Source organism: Pristis pectinata, chromosome 14 (genome assembly GCF_009764475.1).
Source record: "Pristis pectinata isolate sPriPec2 chromosome 14, sPriPec2.1.pri, whole genome shotgun sequence".
Taxonomy (NCBI): domain Eukaryota; kingdom Metazoa; phylum Chordata; class Chondrichthyes; order Rhinopristiformes; family Pristidae; genus Pristis; species Pristis pectinata.
Genome location: NC_067418.1, coordinates 824,991 through 839,826, shown reverse-complemented (window position 1 = coordinate 839,826; position 14,836 = coordinate 824,991). Strand labels below are relative to the sequence as shown.

The 14,836-nt window shown below is 51.4% G+C and overlaps 1 protein-coding gene across 1 annotated transcript in view; it reads right to left on the bottom strand.

Moving 5' to 3' along the window:
* LOC127577947 (cadherin-related family member 5-like) overlaps positions 1-14,836 on the bottom strand; it is a 47,744-nt gene that overhangs the window by 2,399 nt on the left and 30,509 nt on the right. Inside the window, exon 12 of the mRNA XM_052029655.1 lies at positions 2,823-2,980. Coding sequence (XP_051885615.1) covers positions 2,823-2,980 — 158 coding nt within the window. The remainder of the gene's footprint in view (positions 1-2,822; positions 2,981-14,836) is intronic.

Here is a 14,836-nt window from a genome sequence, read left to right as displayed (position 1 = left end):
GAGTTCAAGAGCCACGAGATAATATCACAGCTGTATAGAACTCTGGTCAGACCACACTTGGAGTATTGTGTTCAGTTCTGGTCACCTCATTATAGGAAGGATGTGGAAGCTTTAGAGAGGGTGCAGAGGAGATTTACCAGGATGCTGCCTGGATTGGAGAACATGTCTTATAAGGATAGGCTGAATAAATTTTTCTCTTTGGAGAGGAGGAGGATGAGAGGTGATTTGATAGAGGTGTACAAGATGATAAGAGGCATAGATTGAATGGACAGTCAGAGACTTTTTCCCAGGGTGAAAATGGCTAACACGAGGGGACATAATTTTAGGGTGATTGGATGAAGATATAAGGGGGATGTCAGGGTTTTCTTTTTACACAGAGAGTGGTGGGTGTGTGGAACGCACTGCTGGCAGAGGTTGTGGGGGCAGATACATCAGGGACATTTAAGAGACTCAGATAGATACATGAATGATAGAGAAATGGGGAGCTATATGGGAGGGAAGGGTTAAATAGATCTCAGAACAGGATAAAATGTCAGACGAAGGGCCTGTACTGTGCTGTAATGCTCTGTGTTCCATGTTAATTGCAGGATTCTTAGCAGTTTCCCTTCAAGCAGGGAAACAGAGATAATCCTGGTAACTATAGACTGGTGAGTCTCACGTCATTGGTGGGGAAGTTACTGGAGAGGATTCTTAGGGAAAGGATTTATGAGCATTTGGAAAACTATGGCCTAATTAGGGACAGTCAGCATGGCTTTGTGCAGGGCAAGTTGTGCCTTACCAACTTGAGTTTTTTGACGAGGTGACGAGAGTGATTGATGAAGGTAGAGCTGTGGATGTTGTCTACATGGATTTTAGTAAGGTGTTTGACAAGGTCCCTCATGGGAGGCTCATCCAGAAGATTAAGATGCATGGGATCCACTGTGAATTGATTGTTTGGATTCAGAATTGGCTTGCCCATAGAAGACAGAGGGTAGTGGTCGATGGGACTTATTCTGGCTGGAGGTCTGTGACTAGTGGTGTTCCTCAGGGATCCGTACTGGGACCTCTACTGTTTGTGATGTATATAAGTGACCTTGATGAAAATGTAGATGGGTGGGTTAGTAAGTTTGCAGATGATACGAAGATTGGTGGTGCTGTGGATAGTGTAGAAGACTGGCAAAGGATACAGCGGGATACAGATCAGTTGCAGATATGGGCAGAGAAGTGGCAGATGGAGTTTAACCCAGCCAAATGTGAAGTGTTGCACCCTGAGAGATCAAATGTAAAGGGACAGGACACTGTTAATGGCAGGACCCTTAACAGTGTTGATGAGCAGAGGGATCTTGGTCCAAGTTCATAGCTCCCTGAAAGTGGCTGCACAGGTTGATGGGGCGGTAAAGGCGGTGTACGGCAGGCTTGCCTTCATTAGATGAGGAATTGAGTTCAAGAGTCAGGAAGTTATGCTGCAGATTTATAAAACTTTAGTTAGGCTGCAGATACAGTATTGCATTCAGTTCTGGTCGTCCCATTACAGGAAGGATGTGGAGGCTTTGGTGAGCCTCTTCTGCACCCTCTCCATGATGCTGCCTGGATTAGAGGGCATGAGCTATAAGGAGAGGTTGGACAAACTTGGGTTGTTTTCTCTGGAGTGGTGGAGGCTGACGGGAGATCTGAGAAGTTTAAGATTATGAGAGGTATAGATAGAGTGGACAGCCAGAATATTTTCCCTAGGGTTCAAATGTCTAATACCAGAGGGCATGCATTTAAAGTGAGAGGGGCAAGTTCAAAGGAGATGTGCAGGGCAAGTATTTTTTTTAATGCACAGAGAGCGGTGGGTGCCTGGAACGCACTGCCAGGGGTGGTGGTCGAGGCTGATACAACAGGGACATTTGAAGGACTCTTAGATAGGCACATGGATGTAAGGAAAATGGGGGGTTATGGGCTGTGTTGGAAGGAAGGGTTAGATTGATCATGGAGTAGATCAGCACAACATTGTGGGCCAAAGGGCCTGTACTGTTCTATGTTCTACTGTGGACAGTGTTGATCACCCCGTTATAGGAAAGACGTGGTTAAACTGGAAAGAGCGCAGAGAAGATTTACGAGGACGTTGCCAGGACTCGAGGGCCTGAGTTACAGGGAGAGGTTGGCCAGGCTGGGTCTTTATTCCTTGGGACGTAGGAGAATGAGGGGCAACCTTACAGAAGTGTTTAACATTATGAGGGCATAGATAAGGTGGACGGTAACAGTCTTTTCCCCAGGGTAGGGGAGTCCAAAACTAGGGGGCATAGGTTTAGGGTGAGAGGGGAAAGATTTAAAAGGGACCTGAGGGGCAATTTTTTCACGCAGATGGTGGTGAGTGTATGGAACGAGCTGCCAGAGGAAGTGAGTGAGGCAGATACAACAGTGTCATTTAAGAAGCACTTGGATAGGTACATGGAGGGGCGGGGCTTGGAGGGATATGGGCCGAACGCAGGGAATTGGGACTAGCTGGGTGGGCACCGTGGTCGGCGTGGACCGGTTGGGCCGAAGGGCCTGTGTCCGTGTGGTGTTGCTCTGACTCTGTGACCAGTTGCCCATGTGGGACCTTCTTCCCAAACGTTTGGCTGACAGTCCCCTGGTTACCCCTCACCTCTCTGCCTCCAACCCCCCCCCACCAGTGGCCACTGTTCCCTGCCGCATCAGTCCCGACACTGATCCCTGACTCACCAGACCCGGCTCACGCCCCACCCCTTCCCTCTCGCAAAGGTCGCCGACTACCCCCCCCACCCCGACCCCACTGCCAGACCCGCCCCACCCGCTGCCTCCCCCCCCACCCCCAGTTAATGGCCACTTTTATGACTTACCATCTTTAGCTTTGCCACCGACCTCAGCTTCCCCCAGCCCCCCTGCTGCAGGAGGATGTAGATGATGCAGAGACAGACCAGCAGCAGCACAGAGAGAGGCACGCCAACCGCTGCCATGTGTTTGGCTTCGTACATCAACAGCCGGCTGCTCGGGCCACCTGCCGGACAGAGAACATGGAACAGTACAGCACGGGACAGGCCATTCGGCCCATCACATTGTGATCTTGATGCTGATTTATACAAAATGCCCTCCTCCTGTCTATCATCCACATTTCCCCCCCCCCCCCCCCCCCCCCCCCCCCCCCACCATTCCCTTCGTATTGACATCTCTATCTAAATGCCTCAAACTCCACCAGACTGCCTGCTTCCATCACTACCCCGGTGACATTCTGCGTAAACAACTTACCCCTCACCTCTCTAGAGTCAATATGGGGGGAAGTTAGGAACAAGAAAGGAGCAGTTACTCTACTGGGAGTATTCTATAGGCACCCCGGTAGCAGCAGGGATGATGAGGAGCAGATTGGGAGGCAGATTTTAGAAAGATGCAAAAATAACAGGGTTGTCACCATGGGAGACTTCAACTTCCCAAATATTGATTGGCACCTGCTTAGTGCCAAAGGTTTAGACGGGCCAGAGTTTGTTAAGTGTGTCCAGGACGGATTCCTGACACAGTATGTTGACAGGCCGACTAGAGGGAATGCCATATTTGATCTAGTTTTAGGTAATGAACCGGGTCAGGTGACAGATCTATCGGTGGGTGAGCATTTGGGGGACAGAGACCATTGCTCCATAACCTTTAGCATTGTCATGGACAGGGATAGGAGCAAAGAGGATGGGAAGATATTTAATTGGGGAAAGGCCAATTATGAGGCTATAAGGCAAGAACTTGAGAGTGTAAATTGGGGTGACATTTTTGAAGGGAAATGTACTGTGGAGATGTGGTCGATGTTCAGGGATCTCTTGCAGGGTGTTAGGGATAAATTTGTCCCGGTGAGGCGGAGAAGGAGTAGCAGGGTGAAAGAACCATGGGTGACGAGAGAGGTGGAACAACTAGTTAGGAAGGAGAAGGCAGCATACATAAGGTGTAAGCAGCAAGGATCGGACGGGGCTCATGAGGAATATAGAGTAGCAAGGAAGGAACTTAAGAAAGGGCTGAGGAGAGCGAGAAGGGGACATGAAAAGGCTTTGGCGAGTAGGGTTAGGGAGAATCCCAAGGCTTTTTTCTCGTACGTGAAGAGCAGAAGGATGGCTAGAGTAAAGATAGGACCGATTAGAGACAAAGGTGGGAAGATGTGCCTGGAAGCTGTGGAAGTGGGTGAGGTTCTCAATGAATACTTCTCTTCAGTATTCACCAAGGAGAGGGGTCTTGATGATGCTGAGGACAGTGTTGGTAAGGGTAATGTTCCAGAGTATGTATCTTTCAAGAGAGAGGATGTGTTGGAGCTGTTAGAAAATATTAGGACAGATAAGTCCCCGGGGCCTGACAGAATATTCCCCAGGCTGCTTCGTGAGGCAAGGAAGGAGATTGCTGAACCGTTGGTTAGGATCTTTGAGTCCTCGTTGTCCACGGGGATGGTACCGGAGGACTGGAGGGTGGCGAATGTTGTCCCCTTATTCAAAAAAGGTAGTAGGGATAGTCCAGGGAATTACAGACCAGTGAGCCTTACGTCTGTGGTGGGTAAACTACTAGAAAGGGTTTTAAGAGATAGGATCTATGAGCATTTAGAGAATCGTGGACTGATTAGGGACAGCCAGCACGGATTTGTGAAGGGAAGATCTTGCCTCACAAGCCTGATAGGGTTCTTTGAGGTGGTGACCAGGAAGATTGAGGAGGGTTGTGCAGTAGATGTGGCCTACGTGGATTTTAGTAAGGTGTTTGACAAGGTTCCACACGGTAGGCTTCTTCAGAAGGTCAGAGGCCAAGGGATCCAGGGAGGCTTGGCCGTGTGGATTCAGAATTGGCTTGCCTGTAGAAAGCAGAGGGTTGTGGTGGAGGGAGTGCATTCGGATTGGAGGGCTGTGACTAGTGGTGTCCCACAAGGATCAGTTCTGGGACCTCTACTTTTTGTGATATTTATTAATGACTTGGATGAGGGGGTGGAAGGGTGGGTTAGCAAGTTTGCAGACGACACAAAGGTCGATGGTGTTGTGGATAGTGTGGAGGGCTGTTGAAGTTTACAGAGGGATATTGATAGGATGCAGAGCTGGGCTGAGAAGTGGCAGATGGAGTTCAGTCCGGAGAAGTGTGAGGTGGTACACTTTGGAAGGACAATCTCCAAGGTGGAGTACAAGGTAAATGGCAGGATTCTGGGCAGTGTAGAGGAGCAGAGGGATCTGGGGGTTCATATCCACAGATCACTGAAAGTTGCCTCACAGGTGGATAGGGTAGTTAAGAAAGCTTATGGGAAGTTAGCTTTCATAAATCGTGGGATCGAGTTTCAGAGCCGCAAAGTAATGATGCAGCTTTACTAAACTCTGGTTAGGCCACACGGAGTCCAGTGTTGGTCACCTCATTATAGGAAGGATGTGGAGGCATTGGAAAGGGTGCAGAGGAGATTTACCAGGATGCTGCCTGGATTAGAGAGTATGGATTATGAGGAGAGACTAAAGGAGCTAGGGTTTACTCTTTGGAGAGAAGGAGGATGAGGGGAGACATGATAGAGGTATACAAAATATTGAGAGGAATAGAGTGGACAACCAGCACCTCTTTCCCAGGACACCCCAATGCTCAATACAAGAGGGTATGGCTTTAAAGTATTGGGGGGGGGGGATGGAAGGGGGTGGAGTTCAAGGGAGATGTCAGAGGGAGGTTTTTCACCCAGAGAATGGTTGGGGCATGGAATGCGCTGCCTGGGGTGGTGGTGGAGGCTGATACGTTGGTCAAGTTCAAGAGATTGTTAGATAAGCATATGGAGGAATTTAAGATAGAGGGATATGTGGGAGGAAGGGGTTAGATAGTCTTAGGAGTGGTTTGGTTGGCACAACATGGTGGGCCGAAGGGCCTGTATGTGCTGTGTTGTTCTATGGTTCTACGGTCACTTTTAAACTCCCCCCCACCCCCCTAACCTTAAAAGCATGTCCTCTGGTGTTTGACCCTGGGGAACAGCCTCTGACTGTCTACTCTATCTGTGCCTCTCATAATCTTATGTACCTCTATGAGATCTCCCCTCAGCATCCACCGCTCCAGAGAAACCAACCCAAGTTTGTCCAACCTCCTTATAGCTCATGCCCTCTAATCCAGGCAGCAGCCTGGTAAACCTCTCCTGCACCCTCTCCAAAGCCCCCACACCCTTCCTGTAACGGGGTGACCAGAACTGCACACAGTGCTCCAAGTGTGGTCTAACTAAAGTTTTATACAGCTGCAACACGACTTCCTTACTCTGTATAATGAAGGCAAGCGTGCCGTACGCCTTCTTTACCGCCTTATCCACGTGTAACCACTTTCAGTGAACTATGGACCCAGACCCCAAGTTCCCTTTGTACCTCAATGCTATTAAAGAGCCTACCATTAACTGTATACTTTCTCCTTTCATTTGACCTCCCAAAGTGCAACACCTCCCAGTTCCGCAGATTAAACTCCATCTGCCACGTCTCTGCCTCTGCACTGTCCTTTGACAGTCCTTTACACTGTCCACAACTCCACCAGTCTTGGTGGCATCCACAAACCTGAGACAAAGTGGTGTGTGTGAGCCATCGCAGAGACAGACACTGAGCACCCTGTGTGTCTACGAGATGTAACAACTCTCAGCCACCCCCACAGTAATCAACACACATTGGCAGAGCCTCACTGGCTCCCCGGCCTCTGGTTCAGTGAGGATTCCAGTCCCAAGCCCACCCCTCAGTGCACAGTGAGATGCCACCTGCTCCCTCAGGTGGGCGCAGAGGGTTCCCAGTGGGATGTGGAAGGAAGAGGAGGCAAGTTCCTGGGACCCCTGGTTATCCCACACACACTGGGTGATTCAGTCATTGTCACGGGGGGGGGGGGGGTCCACACTGTGGGATGGGCAGTACTGAGGGAGGGTCCCACTGTGGGACAGGCAGTACCGAGGGAGCAACACACCGAGGGAGGGGCGGTACTGAGCGAGTGCCTCACTGAGGGAAGGGCAGTACTGAGGGAGCACTGCATCAATGTTTATCTGGGTTACTTTGGTTCCGTGAGCTGATCTCAGTTCACTGAGCCCGGAGATGTGGGTGAGAGTCGGGATGGGAATTTGGGCTGAGCCAGTGGGAACTGGTGCTCAGGCAGCGCCAGGGAATTGGTGTGGACTTTAGCAGGGCCACGGCGGTGGGCAGTTGGCACAGTGCGATCCCAGCTAGCTTACTTGTTACTCCTGGTCCTGGGCTATTGGACGGCGAGGTCCCAGCTCCTGAGGAGCCCAGGCCTGGTGTGGTCGTGTCCTTGACTGGAGGGTTGGTTGGTGTGGGTCTGGGTCCAGGTCCAGGGGACTGTCCTGCTGTAGATCCGGGGAACCCGGGCGTCACCTGGGGCGGAGTCGATGTCCCATTGAGGGGCAGCACAGTCCCAGCAGAGTGAGTCACAGGTCCCGATGGTGCAGGTCCCCAAGTTGTTGTCGTTATCACTGATGTTGGCGCTGGATTGAAAATGAGCTCACTTTAATAAAGGGAAGGCAGTGGGGAGAGTGATGTGAGGGGGCAGTCATCAGGTATCAGGGAATGGTGGACGTGTGTGGCTGGCCACAGAATGGGCAACTCCTTCCACAGTGGGGCAGCCCGTAATGAGGAGGAGGGGCGGTACTGAGGGAGGGTCACACTGAGGGAGGGGTGGTATTGTGGGGCCCAGGGCCCAGCGTCTCTCGCAGGAGGCGGCTCGGCACAACCTGAACCGCCTGGACGACACGCCAAAGGTGCCGTTCCGCGAGGCGCCGAGGCGGTTCTTGTACGGGCTGCTCCTGCACACCTATCACTTCCTCGCCCTGGTCCGCCGGCCGGACATGCCGTGGCGGTCCGTCTTGCCGGTGGGCGGTGAGGGTGGTCCCCGGTGGAGGTCTCTCTACGCGGAAGTCCTCCCGCTGTACATTGGGGACCTGGGGTGGAGGGTGTTGCACCGGGCCGTGCCGTGCAACCGATTCTTGAGCCGGTTCACCGACACCCCGGCTGCCTGTCACTTCTGCGGCCAGGAGGAGACGGTGTACCATGCGTACGTGGAGTGCGAGAGGTGGCAGCCCCTCTTTGCGTATCTAAAGGGGCTGCTGCTGAAGTTCTGGCTGTACTTCAGCCCGACGCTGTTGGTCTACGTTCACCCGGTGCGGCGCGGGGAGGGGTGTGCGGTGGATCTCCTGGTGGGTCTCCTGCTGGGCCTGGCCAAGCTGGCCATCCACGTGACGTGGTGGCGGCGGGCGGCCGAGGGTACTGGCTGGTCTGCCTGCCTGCCCGTCTTCCGCGCTTACGTGCGCGCGCGGGTGTGTTTAGAGAGGGAGCACGTGGTTTCCGCGGGATCCCTGGCTGAGTTCCGTGCTCGGTGGGCCCCTTGGGATCGCATGTGTCGTGGATGGTACAAACGCGATTCTTATTTGAAGTGTTGTGTTAACAGGTGTAGTGTCGCGTGTGTTTCGTTAGTATTAGTTTGCATTCTCTACCATAGTATGTTGTTGCTTAGTTTCTTCTTTTCTGTATTAGATGTGGTGCTTTTAGTGAATAAATGTTTATATATAATAAAAAGGGGCAGTACTGAGGGAGCACTGCATCAATGTTTATCTGGGTTACTTTGGTTCCGTGATCTGATCTCAGTTCACTGAGCCCGGAGATGTGGGAGTGAGTCGGGATGGGAATTTGGGCTGAGCCAGTGGGAACTGGTGCTCAGGCAGCGCCAGGGAATTGGTGTGGACTTTAGCAGGGCCACGGCGGTGGGCAGTTGGCACAGTGCGATCCCAGCTAGCTTACTTGTTATTCCTGGTCCTGGGCTATTGGACGGCGAGGTCCCAGCTCCTGAGGAGCCCAGGCCTGATGTGGTCGTGTCCTTGACTGGAGGGTTGGTTGGTGTGGGTCTGGGTCCAGGTCCAGGGGACTGTCCTGCTGTAGATCCGGGGAACCCGGGCGTCACCTGGGGCGGAGTCGATGTCCCATTGAGGGGCAGCACAGTCCCGGCAGAGTGAGTCACAGGTCCTGATGGTGCGGGTCCCCAAGTTGTTGTTGTTATCACTGATGTTGGCGCTGGATTGAAAATGAGCTCACTTTAATAAAGGGAAGGCAGTGGGGAGAGTGATGTGAGGGGGTAGTCATCAGTTCACAGGGAATGGTGGACGTCTCCCACATAATCAGTTAATCAAGAAAGTTCGGAAGCATGGGGTCAGTGGGGAATTGGCTGTGTGGATCCAGAACTGGTTTGCCTATGGAGGGTGGTGTTTGAAGGGACTTATTCGGGCTGGAGGCCTGTGAGTAGTGGTGCTCCGCAGGGATCTGTACTGGGACCTCTGCTGTTTGTGATGTACATAAATGACCTGGATGAGTATGTTGATGGGTGGGCTAGTAAGCTTGCAGACGATACCAAGATTGGTGGAGTTGTGAATAGTGTAGAAGACTGGCGACGGATACAGCGTGATAATAGATCAGCTGCAGATGTGGGCAGAGAAATGGCAGATGGAGTTTAACCCGGATAAGTGTGAGGTGTTGCACCTTGGTGGGACTAATGTCAAGAGGCAGTACGCTCTTCAGGGCAAGACCCTTAACAGTGTTGAAGAGCAGAGAGACCTTGGGGTGCAAGTCCATGACTCATTGAAAGTGGCTACACAGGTAGACAAGGTGGTTAAGAAGGCTTATGGAATGCTTGCTTTCATTAATCGGGGTATTGAGTACAGGAGTCAAGAAGTGTTGATGCATCTCTATAGAACTCTGGTTAGACCGCATTTAGAGTATTGCGTGCAATTCTGTTCACCTCACTATAGGAAGGATGTCGAGGCTTTAGAGAGGGTGCAGAGGAGGTTTACTGGGATGCTGCCTGGATTAGAGGGCATGTGCTATCAGGAGAGGCTGGACAAACTTGGGCTCTTTTCTCTGGAGCGTCGGAGGCTGAGGGGTGATCTGTTGGAGGTGTATAAAATTATGAGGGGCAGAGATAGGGTAGACAAGCGATATCTTTTTCCCCCATTACTGAGCGATCCAATACCAGAGGGCATGCATTTAAGGTGAGAGGGGGTAGGTTCAGCACAGACGCGAGGGGTACGTTTTTTACTGAGAGAGTGATGGATGCCTGGAATACGTTGCCTGATAGGGTGGGTGGAGCACATGAATGAGAGGAAAATGGAGGGATATGGGTATTCCATAGGTAGGAGGGATTAGCTATGTCAGCACAACATTGTGGGCCGATGGGCCTGTTCTGTGCTGTACTGTTCTGTGTGTGTCTGGGCACAGAATGGGCACTCCTTCCACAATGGGATAGTCCATAGAACATTACAGCACAGTACAGGCCCTTCGGCCCACAATGTTGTGCTGACATTTTATCCTGCTCTAAAATCTATCTAACCCTTCCCTCCCACATAGCTCCCCATTTCTCCAAGTCTCTCAAATGTCCCTAATGTATCTGCCCCCACAACCTCTGCCGGCACCCACCACTCTGTGGGGAAAAAAAACTTACCCCTGACATCCCCCTTATACCTTCCTCCAATCACCTTAAAATTATGTCCCCTTGTGTTAGCCATTTTTGTCCTGGGAAAAAGTCTCTGTTCACTCGATCGATGCCTCTTATCTTGTACATCTCTGTCAAGTCACCTCATCCTCCTTCTCTCCAAAGAGAAAAGCCCTAGTTCACTCAACCTCTCCTCATGAGACATGCTCTCCAATCCAGGCAACATCCTGGTAAATCTCCTCTGCACCCTCTCTAAATCCTTCCTATAATGAGACAACCAGAACTGAACACAATCCTCCAAGCGTGGCCTGACCAGAGTTCTATAGAGCTGCAACATTACCTCGTGGCTCTTGAACTCAAAACTGCAAATAATGAAGGCCAACACACCATACACCTTCTTAACAACCCTATCGACCTGCATTGATCTATGGACGTGGACCCTGCTAAGAGTCCTGCCATTAACCTTGTATTCTGCCTTCAAATTCGATCATCCAAAGTGCATCAGTTCACACCTCTCTGGGTTCAACTCCATCTGCCACTTCTCAGCCCAGCTCTGCATCCTATCAATATCCTGTTGTAATCTACAGCAACCTTCTACACTATCCACAACACCACCAACCTTTGTATTATCAGTAAACTTACTAACCCACCCTTCCACATCCTCATCCAAGTCATTTATAAACATCACAAAGAGCAGGGGTCCCAGAACAGATCCCTGCAGAACACCACTGATCACTGACCTCCAGTCAGAATACACTCCATCTACCACCACCCTCTGTCTTCTACGGGCGAGCCAATTCTGAATCCCCACAGCCAAGTTTCCCTGGATCCCATGCCTCCTGACTTTCTGAATGAGTCTTCCATGAGGAACTTTATCAAATGCATTACTGAAATCCATGTACATCACATCCACTGCTCTACCTTCATCAATGTGCTTTGTCACATCCTCAAAGAATTCAATCAGGCTCGTGAGGCACGACCTGCCCCTCAAAGCCATGCTGACTATCTCTAATCAGCCTATGCTTCTCTAAATGCCCATAAATCCTGTCTCTAAGAATCTTCTCCAGTAATTTACCCACCACTGAATTAAGACTCACTGGTCTGTAATTCCCAGGGTTTCCCTACTCCCTTTCTTGAACAAAGGAACAACATTTGCCACCCTCCAATCATCTGCCACTACTCCTGTGGCCAGTGAGGATGCAATGATCTTCACCAAATGCACAGCAATCTCTTCCCTTGTTTCCCGTAATAACCTTGGATATATCCCGTCAGGCCCCGGTGACTTATCTATCCTAATGTTTTTCAAAAGTTCCAGCACATCCTCTATCCTCACGTTGACATGCCCCAGCATATCAGCCTGTGTACGCCATCCTCACAAATGTTAAGGTGTCTCTCTCTGGTGAAGCAAAGTGTTCATTATGGACCTCCCCTACCTCTCCAGCTCCAGGAACTGATCAGCCTCATTGTCTAGTACCGTGTTCAGTATGGTCTCTTCTCGTCAGCCTGTCCACATACTGTCCTGATACCCCATTAAAGCAGACACACTTCAGCCCATCCAACTGCCTACAATTTTGCCCTTTCAACTGCCTATCCTTCCTCAGTCTTTCTACACTCTGCATCTACTTGTACACTAAATGCACCAACCTCTGACCTGTCACTCTGGTTCTCATCCCGCTGCCAAACTAGTTCAAACCCTCTGCAACAGCTCTAGCAAACATGCCAGCAAGAATATCGGACCCCCTCCAGTTCAGGTGTAACCTGTCACTTTTGTACAGGTCGTACCTTCCCAGAAGAGATCCCAATGATCAACGTCTGAAACCCTGTCCCCTGCACCAACTCCTCAGCCACGCATTCATCTGCCAAATCATCCTATTCTTACCCTCACTGGCACGTGGCACAGGCAGTAATCCAGAGATTACTACCCTTGAGGTCCTGCTTTTCAGTTTCCTACCTATCTCCCTACATTCCCTCTTCAGGACCTCATCTCTTTTCCTACCTATGTCATTGGTACCAATATGTACCACAGCCTCTGGCTGTTCACCCTCCCCCTTTAGAATGCTGTGGACCCGATCCGAGACATCCCTGACCCTGGCACCCAGGAGGCAACATACCATCCGGGAGTCTCTTTCACGTCCACAGAATCTCCTGTCTGCCCCCCTTACTATCGAATCCCACTCTCCTCTTCTCCCCCCTTCCCTTCTGCACCACACAACCAGGCTCAGTGCCTGAGACCTGGTCACTGCAGCTTTCCTCTGGTAGGTCGTCTCCCCCAACAGTATCCAAAGTGGTATACCTGTTACTGAGGGGAACAGCCACAGGGGTACTCTGCACTACCTGCCTATTCTCCATCCTTCTCCTGACAGTCACCCAGCTACCTGCCTCCTGCAGCTTCAGAGTGACTACCTCCCTGTAGCTCCTGTCTATGTACTCCTCCGTATCCCGTGGGAGCCGAAGGTCATCCAGCTGCAGCTCCAGCTCCCTAACGCGGTTTGTAAGGAGCTGCAGCTGGATGCACCTCGTGCAGATGTAGTTATCAGGGAGAGTGGAGGTCTCCCAGAACTCCCACATCTCACAGCATGAGCACACCACTGACCCTAGAGCCATTGTAACTACTCTGGCCTGGCACTAAAGGAAACACCAAAGCAAGAAAGAAAGAAACTTACCAGAGACTTACCTTTGCCTCTTCTCACCGAAGCCTCTTGAACCAAAGCCTCAGTCCCCCACTCCAACACTGGCCACGCACACAATGGCTGCTCTGCTCATACCTCCTTTCCTTTTATTGGCTGCTGTTAATTAGCCAATCAGCTGTTAACAATTTGCCAATGTGCCTCTTTCAGGCTCCTGCAGGGTGAAGCTCACCAGCTCACGCACAGACTCACCTCTTTGCAATCTCCTGCTCCAACTCTTGATGCTGCAAGGTGAAAATCTCTCTCACACACACACACAGACTCACACACACACACACACAGAGTGGGACGGTCAGTGGAAGAACAGCTCACAGCTTCCTGTGACTGTATCCACACCCCCCTGTCCCCCCACCTCATCTTCCTGCCCCTGCTGGTGGTGCACCTCCCCCCACCCCACCCCCACACATCCCAGGTCCCCCCAGCCCTCAGATGAAGAGAGCTCCAACCCGGGAGTTTCACTTACCTCTGCCTTCAGTGGGTGACCCGTCATTGTTCAATGGTGGTCCGTGGTCAGGGTCGGAGTCATAGAGCAATGCAGCATGGATACAGGTCCTTCGGCCCAACCAGTCCATGCCGACCACGGTGCCCATCCAGCTAGTCCCAATTTCCTGCGTTCAGCCCATATCCCTCCGAGCCCCGCCCCTCCATGTACCTATCCAAGTGCTTCTTAAATGATCCTGTTGTACCTGCCTCACCCACTTCCTCTGGCAGCTCGTTCCATATACTCACCACCCTCTGCGTGAAAAAGTTGCCCCTCAGGTCCCTTTTAAATCTTTCCCCTCTCACCCTAACCCATGTCCCCTAGTCCTGGACTCCCCTACCCCGGGGAAAAGACTGTTACCGTCCGCTTTATCTATGCCTCTCATGATCTTTAAGGTCTTCTCTCATTCTCCTACGTTCCAAGGAGTAAAGACCCAGCCTGGCCAACCTCTCCCTGTAACTCAGGCCCTCGAGTCCTGGCAACATCCTCGTAAATCTTCTCTGCACTCTCTCCAGTTTAATCACGTCTTTCCTATAACAGGGCGACCAAAACTGTGCACAGTGCTCCAAGTGCAGCCTCACCAACAACTTGTACAACTGCGACATAATGTCCCAACTCCTGTGCTCAGTGCCCTGACTGATGAAGGGCAGCGTTTTAAATGTTTTCACCACACTGTCTACTAGTGACATCACTTTGAATGAGTACCACTTGTACTCCTGGGTCCCTCTGTTCTATTACACTCCCTAGTGCCCTACCATTCACAGTACAAGTCCTACACTGGATTGACTTTCAAAGCAGGTCCCCTAGAAGGGGGAACACCCTCTGCAGAGCACAGCGCAGTGATGGAGAGAATGGGGCAGGGGGACAGAACAGAGATTAGTGAAGGGAGGACATGCATTCACAGCGAGGACACTGCCTGCACCGGGAGGTCCCCAAGCTCTGGGGAGGGATGGTGCTGCCATTACCTGGAGGTGCCAATGTTGAAATCAATCCCCCAGTTCCCGGTCCAGTCCCTGGTCCAGTGCCCGGTGGGTTTGTTGGTGCCGATCCTTGGGTGGTTGTCACTGTGCTTTGTGCTGGGATAAAGAACAGTCAACTAAAACAGTCAGGGTCTGGAGAGTAGACAGCAGTTTGTAACAAAGGGCCCATGTAACGGGGAGAGGGGCCGTGTAACTGGGGTCACTGCGTTACGGAGGGCCAGTGTAACAGAGGGCTGCAGCCAATCAGCACTCAGCACGCTTGTACCTAACCAGGTGCTGATGTT